The sequence below is a fragment of the Oncorhynchus tshawytscha genome, linkage group LG30 (assembly GCF_018296145.1).
Source record: "Oncorhynchus tshawytscha isolate Ot180627B linkage group LG30, Otsh_v2.0, whole genome shotgun sequence".
Lineage (NCBI taxonomy): Eukaryota > Metazoa > Chordata > Actinopteri > Salmoniformes > Salmonidae > Oncorhynchus > Oncorhynchus tshawytscha.
Window position 1 is genome coordinate 50748861 of NC_056458.1, and position 12593 is coordinate 50761453.

At 43.8% G+C, this 12593-nt stretch overlaps 1 protein-coding gene across 1 annotated transcript; it reads left to right on the forward strand.

Moving 5' to 3' along the window:
* The first annotated feature begins 458 nt into the window (after positions 1–458).
* LOC112237822 (protein Mis18-alpha) lies at positions 459–8263 on the forward strand. The gene is given in 7 exon segments (XM_024406423.2): positions 459–676; positions 679–729; positions 732–752; positions 3685–3754; positions 5276–5398; positions 5871–5973; positions 7902–8263. Coding segments are annotated over 7 exon segments (606 nt in total). The 5' UTR covers positions 459–516; the 3' UTR covers positions 7980–8263.
* Positions 8264–12593: the final 4330 nt, after the last annotated feature.

A 12593-nucleotide genomic window follows, 5' to 3' on the forward strand; every position in this document is an offset into this window, starting at 1 on the left:
AAGAAACGACTATTAATGTTAATTTGAAAGACTGATATTATGTTTTATTTTGAACCAAATGATATGGACCCTGATTGAACTTTCATTGTTCATTTGTTTATCTTTCCTGGAAGATTCTTTGTCCATAAAATGAAGTGGGCAGAGAACAAACCCCTTTTCACATTATTTAAGATTGATTTCAAAATAATATTTCAATTCTTCAGTAAATGTAAAAACAAAAAAGCAATACGCACCATAAAAGTATTTGACAAATTGAAAATGAATCTCGATATGTAATACCCCCGTCTGTTAGGTTTATGTACTCGTTTGTATATTTCTGAGGGGTTTTGTGTTTGTTGTGTTCATAATAAAAATATATTAGAATTAAAACAAATAAATAATAATATATATTTTTTGAATAAAAAAATGATGACATGAAACTTCCGCTTTTCTTTTTTAGGCGGGCCGTATGACGTATTTCCTGTATTGTCTGCGACTGTCTGTCGCCAAACCCGCCCAAGTTCGAAAAAAAGAAACATGTCGGGGAGAAGAGCACTTTGCAAAGATTCAAACGTGACATATGAAGTCACCGTCAACGATGGAGTTTATGCTGACTCAACCATCATTAAGGACATCTCTAAACAAGGGAAGTTCGTAGAAGACGATGATAGCGACCCACCGGTTGTCTTTTTCTGCGGAGTTGCAAGTTGCCTGTCGGTGACTCGTTGTCTTGGGCTGGGAGTGAGGACGAAAAAATCAAATACTCCTGAAACGTAAGTTTCTAGCGGACTACATTGTAGATCTGGTTAGTGTGATAGCCTTGGTTGTGTCAGAATACAATGCATTACTCATTGTGTCTGTTTTGACCCTGAACTATGGCATTGAGAAGTGCCCCGCTGCAGCGCCCGGCTTTCCGGCGAAACGAGGTTCAAATTGTATTTGTCATCTGCGCCGAATACAACAGATGTAGACTTCACCGTGAAGTATTTAACTTTACAGTGGGAGTCCTTTCCCAACAATGCAGAGTTAATTAAAGATGCAAAATGCAGACATCGCTCCGTCCGACATTTCCTGGTTACTACAATTTATAAAAATTGGCCTAATTTAATTTCTGTGACAAAACGAACAGGGATAGTGTGTAGAGAATCATTTGTACCTTCTTAACTACTGTGAAATATATTTTCCTTCGTCCAAAATAATGTATTTTCAGCTGTTTTGAAACGGGTGTACAAAACCAAATAGTAAAAGATAATAAAAACGGAAGGTAATCGCCTGGAAGCATAGAAATAGTGCAGAACAGATCTACCGCTTCTTAGACTTTCAATGACACATCTGTAACTCACTTATGTGAATTTGTTCTGGTCTCCTTAAAGAAAAATGACTTTGCAGATTAGAAATAGCATGAATAGAACTAACATGATTCGTTAGAATCAGAGCGGTTTGTTTGTTCTACATAATACGTTTTTGGACCCCGAAGAATGATGTCGGACGAGCTGGTCTGCGTTCAGAAGGGCTGTCTAACTTCCTGGTACAAATGTATTTATTAAGAATCCTCATTCGCTGCTGCCGCAGGAGGAACATTGTCCGATGTTGAGATGTCTGTTACTTTATTTGGGTTGCAATTTCTGAGGCTGGTGACTCTAATGAACTTATCCTCTGCAGCAGAAGTAACTGGGTCTTTCTTTCCTGTGGCGGTCCTCATGAGAGACAGTTTCATCATAGCGCTTGATGGTTTTTGTGACTGCACTTGTAGGAACTTTCAAAGTTGTTGAAATTTTCAGGATTAACTGACCGTGTCAAATTTAGCCCGGCTTGTCCGGCATCATCGGTCCCTACCCATATGAAAGTAGCCACAACAGTGGAATTTGCTGTTTCCTTCAAAATAAAAGTCCCTCCTCCACTTTGATTAGTCACATGTGCAGAATACCATGGGTGTGTATTTACGCATCAAATGCTTGCTTATGAGCCCTTTCCAAGGATGCAACGTTAGGAAATATTAACATAGAATACACAAGAATGGAGCTATGTACAGGGAGTACCAAATTAACTAGTGGAATTATGCCATATTTGGACTAAGTACTGCTAAACAAGGTTGCAATGTTGCATCATTTAAAATGACTATAATTCGTTTGACAACAAACAACTGTTAATCCCACAGTGGATGTATTGGACTGTAATTGCATCAAGGGCGTACTTAGTGCCTTTTGAAAGTATTCAGACCCCTTCACTTTATTCCAAATTTTGTTACTTTACAGCCTTAATTTAAAATAGATTAAATTTAAAAAATACTCTGCAATCTACACACACTACCCCATAAGGACAAACAAATAAACAATAGATACCTTATTTACATAAGTATTATACTCTAAATTGAGCTCAGGTGCATCCTGTTTCCATTGATCATCCTTGATGTTTCTATAACTTGGAGTCCACCTGTGGTAAATTCAATTGATTTGGAAAGACACACACCTGTCTATTTAAGATCCCACAGTTGACAGTGCATGTCAGAGCAAAACCAAGACATGAGGTTGAAGGAATTGTCCGTAGAGCTCCAAGACAGGATTGTGTCGAGGCCCTTTTGGGGATTTCTACAACTTGATTGGAGGCCACCTGTGGTCCTTGAGTGGCCCAGCCAGAGCCCGGACTTGAACCCGATCGAACATCTCTGGAGAGACCTGAAAATAGCAGTGCAGCGACGCTCCCCATCCAACCTGACAGAGCTTGTGAGGATCTGCAGAGAAGAATGGGAGAAACTCTCCAAATACAGGTGTGCCAAGCTTGTAGTATCATACTCAGGAAGACTTCACGTAGTCACTGACAAAGTACTAGGTAAAGGGTGTCAAAACTTATGTACATGTGATATTTTAATAAATTAACAAAATTCTAAACCTGTTTTTGCTTTGTCATTATTGGGTATTGTGTGTAGATTGAGGAAAAACCTATTTATTCACATTTTGGTACAAGGCTGTAACCTAACCAAAATGTGGAAAAAGTCAAGAGGTCTGAATCCTTTCCGAAGGCCGTGTTTATGAACCGTACAGCCCTAACCCATTTCATGTGTAAAATCCATAGGTATCAGCCTGCTCAGTAACACCCACAGAACACTACTATGTAGAGTTCACACACATATTACTGTCTTAGTTCTATTGCAGGTCTCTGAAACTACTGTGAAATTATCCTTATTAGCTCTGAATGATCAATACAGGTAATAAATTGACTGGTGAGCTAATGCAGTGGGTTAGTTAATCTACTTGGTGATCCCTGTCCTACTCAGTAGGTTAGTTAATCTAGTTGGTGACCCCTGCCCTACTCAGTAGGTTAGTTAATCTACTTGGTAACCCCTGTCCTACTCAGTAGGTTAGTTAATGTAGTTGGTGACCCCTGCCCTACTCAGTAGGTTAGTTAATCTAGTTGGTGACCCCTGCCCTACTCAGCGTATGTGAATTGACACTAATCTCGCACGCAAAGTTCGACTCCATTTTGGGATTTCAGTTTGAATCATTTATAAAAAAGTTTTTACAGTGATACCCGGTTCCATGTGCCACCCGGTTCCATGTGCCACAGCGAGGGGTACATGATGGAATTGGCAAGACCACAAACACATCTTGGATCAGGCTTATGTCTAAGGACAAGACAGATTGATTTCCTAATTAGATATTGTTCTCCCAATTTCCCAAAGAGAACAATTCCCTCTTTATATTGCAGGTGTCAGTGACAATGTTTTGGTTGGCGAAGAAACTCACTTCTCCGGTACCTGTAAGAAGGATCTAGGCTGGTAAGTGAGCGTATGTCTGTTAGCGTATGTCTGTTTGTCTAGCTAGCTGCTAATAACCTCTGCCAAATTCCTCACTGTTTACCTTCGTAAAGTACTAACTGTGTCACATTGTGATGGACTATAGGGTTAGAATTAGAGGTCGACCGATTAATCGGAATGGCCGATTTCAAGTTTTCATAACAATCGGAAATCTGTATTTTTGGACACCGATTTGGCCGTAAAAAAAAAAAGCTAGGCAAGTCCGTGAAGAACACATTCTTAATTTCAATGACAGCCTAGGAACGGTGGGTTAACTGCCTCGTTCACGGGCAGAACGAACGACAGATTGGATACCCGAGCTGACAATCTTGCAACCTTACAGTTAACTAGTCCAACGCTATAACCACCTGCCTCTCGTTGCACTCCACAAGGAGACTGCCTGTTACGCAAATGCAGTAAGCCTAGGTAAGTTGCTAGCTAGCATAAAACTTATCTTGTAAAAACAATCAATCATAATCACTAGTTATTAACTACACATGGTTGATGATATTACTAGTTTATCTAGCGTGTCCTCCGTTGCATATAATCTGACTGAGCATACAACTATCTGACTGGGCGGTGGTAGGCAGAAGCAGGCTTGTAAACATTCATTCAAACAGCACTGTCGTGCGTTTTGCCAGCAGCTCTTCATTGTGCGTCAAGCATTGCACTGTTTATGACTTCAAGCCTATCAACTCCTGGGATGAGGCTGGTGTAACCGATGTGAAATAGCTAACTGTTAGCGCCGTGCGCGCTGATAGCGTTTCAAACGTCACTCCCTCTGAGACTTGAGTGGTTGTTCCCTTGCTCTGCATGGGTAATGCTGCTTCGAAGGTGGCTGTTGTCGATGTGTTCCTGGTTCAAGCCCAGGTAGGAGCGTGGAGAGGGACGGAAGCTATATTGTTACACAATACTAAAGTGTGTGTGTGTGTATATATATATATATATATATAACATCCAATAGTCAGAGGTTAATGAAGTACAAATTGTAGTATAGAGGGAAATAGTCCTATAATAACTACAACCTAAAACTTCCTACCTGGGAATATTGAAGGAACCGCCAGCTTTCATATGTTCTCATGTTCTGAGCAAGGAACTTTCTTACATGGCACATATTGCACTTTTACTTTCTTCTCCAACGCTTTGTTTTTGCATTATTTAAACCAAATTGAACATGTTTCATTATTTACTTGAGGCTAAATTGATTTTTATTGATGTATTATATTAAGTGTTTGTTCAGTATTGTTGTAATTGTCATTATTACAAATACATTTTAAAATCGTCCAATCGGTACCGGCTTTTTTGGTCCTCCAATAATCGGTATCGGCGTTGAAAATCATAATCGGTCGACCTCTAGTTAGAATGGTGGAACCCGGTCCTATAGGGTTAGAATGGCGGAACCCGGTCCTATAGGGTTATAATAATAATAATAATAATCCCCCCCTCACCTGTCGTGTGATATTCCCCCCCCGACCTGTCGTGTGATATTTCCCCCTGTTACAGTCTGAAAGTCCACCTGACCTGTCGTGGCTGCAGCTCTCTGCTTGGCATGGTCTACATCTCTACACCCAGGAAACTGGACCACATCAGGTCTCTGTTCTGCCTCAATGTGACTGCCATAGAGAGGTGAGCCATGTAGCGATGTGGGGGGGGCAGTCTGAGCAGGACTTAAACCAGTGACTGATATAGTTGTAGTACTTATAGTGGGGGAATTTAAACATTGACTGTTAAATATTGGTGATTTTCACAATGTTTATGCAGCACGTGTTGTCCTGTTTTCATGGCAACGGGCCACAAATCTTGCTGCTGTGATTGGTATTTCACCTAACAGAAATGGGAGTTTATCAATGTTTTTTTTATTTTATTGTTCATATTCTTTGTAGATCTGTGTGGAAATATGTATCTCTTAGTGTGGTCTCTCTCACACTGAGACACCATCACGCAGCATCTCTGACACTCAAGATGACAAATCATGTTGCCAGTAGTAACAGCCCCGCTAAAATATTTTTAGATGGATTTACGAGACAATAGTTTGTCTTTTCTGTTGGCTTTAAAAAGTCATTTGTATTGATGTAAAATCATTCTGCGGTCCGTGCAGCTATGTCCTGGGGTCTTCCAGTCAGCAGGTGGCAGCAGTGAGCCCCAAGCAGCAGCCGGTCACTCTGGAGTACAGACAGGCTGTAGAGCGACAACTGGATGAGGTAACCCTCTTTGAACTGTGATGCTTCCCATTAGTTCACTACTGTTGATCAGGGCTCTGTCATGTGTGTTTGAAGAAGGTATTACTTGCAATGATCTCGTGGGAGTGGATTGGTTAAGACACACCCACATCAAACCACGCCTCTCAAAACACCCACCCACATCAAACCTCGCCTCTCAAAACACCCACCCATCTCAAACCTCGCCTCCTTCAAAACACCCACCCATCTCAAACCACGCCTCTCGAAACACCCACCCACATTAAACCACGCTTCTCAGCACCCACCCACATCAAACCACGCCTCTCAGCACCGACCCACATCAAACCACGCCTCTCAGCAGCCACCCACATCAAAAAACCACGCCTCTCAGCACCCACCCACATCAAACCACGCCTCTCAGCACCCACCCACATCAAACCACGCCTCTCAGCACCCACCCACATCAAACCAAGCCTCTCAGCACCCACCCACATCAAACCAAGCCTCTCAGCACCCACCCACATCAAACCACGCCTCTCAGCACCCACCCACATCAAACCACGCCTCTCAGCACCCACCCACATCAAACCACGCCTCTCAGCACCCACCACATCAAACCACGCCTTTTACTAAAGTAATTTCATGCCATGCATGTATATTGAAGTGAAACTTCAGAGTTGTGCCCATTGATGAGAACATGTTGTCTGGTGGAGAGACATGCCAAACTGGGTCTTTGTTAGCCAATAGAGAGAGACCCGGGACATTGGCCTTCTGGTTCGTAGATTGCTGATTAACCAATCATCTCCCACAGCAACTTCCTCCTAACCTTCCCCGTGCCTCGCAGTCGTGTGATTCGCCAAAAATGAAATGACAAGTACTTTCCTCAGTACGTCAGTCCTATAGATCCCAGGCTTATAGGCTGGAGACGAGGTTATTGACAAGCCAATCGTAGACACGAGGTTGATAGAGGAGTTGGCATGATGGCACACTGGTGGCACACTGGTACTCAGGCTTGTTCTTTGTCTGCTTAGTACCTGTGTTTGTCTTGGAGAAAAACACACACTAGATGGTGGTGTTGCTCAGGAACGGCAGTCAGACACTCCTCGATACTGTACCAGCAAGAACAATACAATGTCTGTTTATTTATTTCTGTGTGTGTGGGGGGTCGGTCTGACTTAAGGTGTCCGCATGCTTCCCAGCTGAAACAGTTCGGCAGCGTTTGTGCATATATTATGATGACGTTTTTGACTCTGGCCGGGCTACAGACTCTGGCCGGGGTTTTATCTGCTGTTCCGGCACACACCTTTTTCTGGAGGCAAACTGAAGGTCTGAAACCGACGCCCTTCGTCAGTGATTGGTCAACAGTGGGGATTCTTCAAGTCTTTGCATGAAAACAAGTTCTCTCGTTGAACTCTTTCATAGAAAATACTTCACCAGTCGTCTTAGTTCGATGTCACATTGTGTCACCTAAGATCTCTTCAGCAAAAATGTCAATTAATGGCCGATTTTCTCGAGTTACAGGATCTTTGATTAATTCTATTTTGAAGAAGTGTATACCGACTACGCCGACTCAAAATGGACAAACTACTATTGCCGCTTTTCAAGCGAAGGTGTTTTAATGCGAACAAACTCGTTAGACTCGACGCCAGCTGAACTGTGACCTGCTCAGACACTTGTTTCTTAATGTATTCTGTCTGAGAGGCAGAGACCATGTTTGGGTTTCCTTTACTCAGACACTTGTTTCTTAATGTATTCTGTCTGAGAGGCAGAGACCATGTTTGGGTTTTCCACCTTGTAAATTTAACGACTTCTCATCCTCTATTTCCCTCCCTCTCTCCCTCCGTTCTCTATCCCCATCTGTCTCTCCTCCTCTGTCCCCCTCCCTCCTTCCTCTCTTCCCCTCCTCCCTTCTCTCATCTCCTCTGTCCCTCCCCTCTATCCTCCTCTAGATTAAGGCGGTGACTCTGTCTATGGGGCAGAGGTTGTTGGTGCTGGAGGGTGACCAGCAGAGTAAAAGTCAGATGTGATGATGCATCTTGACAGTGATGGACCACACTACGTCATGGGGGGGGTGGGTGGTGAGGTCTCTCATACACACATCACTAAGTAACTCAACCCCCCCATGACGCTTCACCCTCTACCCCTCCCTTTGTTAGTTCTGATGGGGAACAAACAGCCACAACCTGTTTGTTCCACAAGGTTTTAACACCTCTAGCACAATAAATGGCGCCCTATTCCCTATATAGTGCACTACTTTAGACCAGAGCCCTATGGGACCCTATTCCCTATATAGTGCACTACTTTAGACCAGGGCCCTATGGAACCCTATTCCCTATATAGTGCACTACTTTAGACCAGAGCCCTATGGAACCCCAGGGCCCTATTCCCCCTATGGAACCCTATTCCCTATAGTGCACTACTTTAGACCAGAGCCCTATTGGGTTAATTATTGAAATAGGGTGCCATTTGTGATGAAGCCATTGTTCCCTCCAAGCGGTTTGTGGTTTATGTCGTTGAGACTGTTCTGTCGTTGAGACTGTTCTGTGTGTTAGAACTCATAGTTTTGGATACTGTTCAGTGTTCATAGATCATGTGACTCTAAACAAAACATTTATAAATAGAAACATGTCCTGTTGTCTTAAAGATATGCTTCCATTCTCTTTGTCTATGATGGAATTGTATTCAACATGGCAGTTCCCAGGACACAGATTTAACTGGAATTACAAGCATTTTTCTGTTTCTGTTTAGTCCTCGACTGAAAATGTTTAGTCTGTTTGAGAAACTGGCCCCAAAATGTGTCTGGGGGTTTCCCTACTGGACTAGGCTTGTGTCTGGGGGAAACCAGGCCTTGTGTCTGGGGGAAACCAGGCCTACCCTATTGGACTAGGCTTGTGTCTGGGGGAAACCAGGCCTTTATATACCCTATTGGACTAGGCTTGTGTCTGGGGGAAATTGGACTAGGCAGGCCTTTATATACCCTATTGGACTAGGCTTGTGTCTGGGGAAACCAGGCCTTTATATACCCTATTGGACTAGGCTTGTGTCTGGGGGAAACCAGGCCTTTATATACCCTATTGGACTAGGCTTGTGTCTGGGGGAAACCAGGCCTTCAATTCAGACATCATTCAAGCTATTATTTTTCACTTTTATCAGTTCTTTGTTGTTCAAAGTGATTTATATAAATAAAGTTATATAAAGCATTATTCCTTTTTGTTTTTGGTGTTTTTATTTTATTTTTATCGTCGGCATTAGAAAGCAGTTTCTCAGGGACAGAAGCACGTGGGGGAGGGGCCGTCTGGTGTTTACATGTTTGCTGTCTATTTACCAACAACAGTCTAATGTGCCTCCCTACACAACAGCCCTTGGAGCTGACCTCCCCGTCCTCCCCTCATGTTACCTCCCCACCACGCGGTTTCAGTGTGCTGCCATAACAACCGCTAAGTTCTAGAGGATGACGTGGTGGTCCAACCAGCTGTATCCGCCTGTATCCAGGGGCAGGTTGCTATGGTAATAAAAAAGAGCGCGTGCTGTGTTTTGCTGAGCGCCTGTTACCATCTCACCAGCGATTTCCAAGGTGAAAAAAAAGCCAGCCAGCTTGCTGGCCTGTAAGACAACACACACTCAGGGTGTAGGGGAGGAGTCTGGTCCGTCTCACCGAGCCTGACGGGCCTAATCCCTGTGGGTGTGTGAGATGGTGTTTTTAACCCCTCCCTGACTCCCCTCTCCATTCCTCAAGCTCTCATCACTCTATCGCCGGGTAAAAACACAACAACATCTGTCCGGACGTGTGGTCTTTGTTCCCAGCAGGAGATCTTTTTCTGTTCCCCCAGTAGAGGCTGAGTTGTCTGGGTACAGGCCTGCGGTTGGAGAGGTGCTGGTGGAGAGGGGTGCTGGTGGAGAGGGGTGCTGGTGGAGAGGCCAGCTGGTGGAGAGGCCAGCTGGTGGAGAGGGGAGCCGGTGGAGAGGGAGCCGGTGGAGAGGCCAGCTGGGGACAGGGGAGCCGGTGGAGAGGCCAGCTGGGGACAGGGGAGCCGGGGGAGAGACCTGGATGTGATCTGTTATGACCTCATAATCCTCCCTAATGGCTTATCTTGACTCCCTGGTTGGTTCTTTTGTTTGTTTTGATACATTGAATGGGAATATTGTGAAACTGTTTAAACCATTTTTATTTTTTTACCTCCTGTTTCAGGAAGTGATGTCACTGAGTACTGCCCATATATATAGGACCTTCCTCCCCCCACCTGGGATATGGATGCCTGATGAAGACGTAAGGGTCAAAACATTGTTAATAAATATCACCTGGGAGCATTATCATTAACAGCAGACTCATATATATTTCCTCAGTGAAAACAATGTACTGAGCAAACGTCAAACTGGGTTTTTACCAAACTGCTGTACGACTGACCACGTATTCACCCTGCACACCCTAATTGAAAAACAAACCAAAATGAAGACAGTCTTCTCATGCTTCACTTCAAAAAACCTTTTGACTCAATTTGGAATGAGGGTCTGCTATACAGATTGATGCCATGTGGTGTTTGGGAGGAGAAACATGACATAAAATCCATGTACACAAAGTGCGGTTAAAATTGTCAAACACATTTCTTTCCACGGGGTCGTGGGGTGAGACAGGGATGCAGCTTGAGTCCCACTCTCTTCAACATTATCAGTGAATTGGTGAGTCTCTCTCTCTCCCTCCCTCTCTCCCCCCTCCCCCTCCCAGAAAGTCTGCTGCACCCGGCCTCACCCTACTAGAATCTGAAGTCAAATGTCTACCTGTTAGGAATATTATGAATAAATTACTAAACATCTAAAATTTAAATAGAACTATAACTAATGAAACTTATACTGTTTTATTATATCTGATTAATAATATTAATAAGGAAGGGATTGTGGAGCATGAGAACGGGGGTAATTAAATAAAATAAATACCATTCCAGCCAGGTTGGAGAAGACTGGAATTGTGGGGTTTTAAGTAAGCAAAAGGGGTCGTTAACCTATGGTTGAACCGACTCAACTTAGCTCTGGGATGTTTAGATAAGGCAGAGAGTGTTTTCCTGGGTTTTCCATCATCTGGAACTGTCTTCTAAATAGTGATGGATGAAGGTGAAGATTCCAGAAGTTAAGTGTGTAGATAAGTGTGTGTCTGGAGTGAGCGAGCTAGTGGGTTGGAATGAACTTTTCAACTTGTTGGGTCCTGGTTGATAGGAGGAAGGACGTTTGTATATAAACTGTTGGTGGTTACATGGCAGCGCGCTCCGAGAATAAATACTATTATCTATTTTTGATAAGACTGGTCTCTTGTCTATTTTATGCAAATAAAATAATTCAATGAATGAAAACATATTGTATTTCTGAAATATTATGAACAGTACATTTAGCTGATGTTTGTCACTAACCAAGGAGGGCCAACAGCAGCAACTAGTTCAACAACGCCTCAGCCACGAAGTGTCAGACCACAAGCTCACAGAACGAGACTGCAGAGTAATTGATTACGTTAAAAAAATATTTAAAAAAAAATTGTCCTCGGTTGCAACTCTCACTACCGAGTCTGCCTCTGGAAGCAACGTCAGCACAAGAACTGTTCGTCGGGAGCTTCATGAAATGGGTTTCCATGGCCGAGCAGCCGCACACAAGCCTAAGATCACCATGTGCAATACCAAGCGTCGGCTGGAGTGGTGTAAAGCTCGCCGCCATTGGACTCTGGAGCAGTGGAAACACGTTCTCTGGAGTGATGAATCACGCTTCACCATCTGGCAGTCCGACAGATGAATCTGGGTTTAGCGGATGCCAGGAGAACGCTACCTGCCCCAATGCATAGTGCCAACTGTAAAGTTTGGTGGAGGAGGAATAATAGTCTGTGGCTGTTTTTCATGGTTCAGGCCCCTTAGTTCCAGTGAAGGGAAATCTTAATGCTGCAGCATACAATGATATTCTAGATGATTCTGTACTTCCAACTTTGTGGCAACAGTTTGGGGAAGGCCAGCATGACAACGCCCCCGTGCACAAAGCGAGGTCCATACAGAAATGGTTTGTCGATCGGTGTGGAAGAACTTGACTAGTCTGCACAGAGCCCTAATCTCAACCCCATCGAACACTTTTGGATTTAATTGAAACCCTGACTGTGAGCCAGGACTAATCGCCCAACATCAGTGCCCAAGTCACTAATGCTCTTATGGTTGAATGGAAGTCCCAGCAGCAATGTACCATCATCTAGTGGAAAGCCTTCCCAGAAGAGTGGAGGCTGTTATAGCAGCAATGTTCCATCATCTAGTGGAAAGCCTTCCCAGAAGAGTGGAGGCTGTTATAGCAGCAATGTTCCATCATCTAGTGGAAAGCCTTCCCAGAAGAGTGGAGGCTGTTATAGCAGCAATGTTCCATCATCTAGTGGAAAGCCTTCCCAGAAGAGTGGAGGCTGTTATTACAGCAATGTTCCAACATCTAGTGGAAAGCCTTCCCAGAAGAGTGGAGGCTGTTATAGCAGCAATGTTCCATCATCTAGTGGAAAGCCTTCCCAGAAGAGTGGAGGCTGTTATAGCAGCAATGTTCCATCATCTAGTGGAAAGCCTTCCCAGAAGAGTGGAGGCTGTTATAGCAGCAATGTTCCTACATCTAGTGGAAAGCCTTCCCAGAAGAGTGGA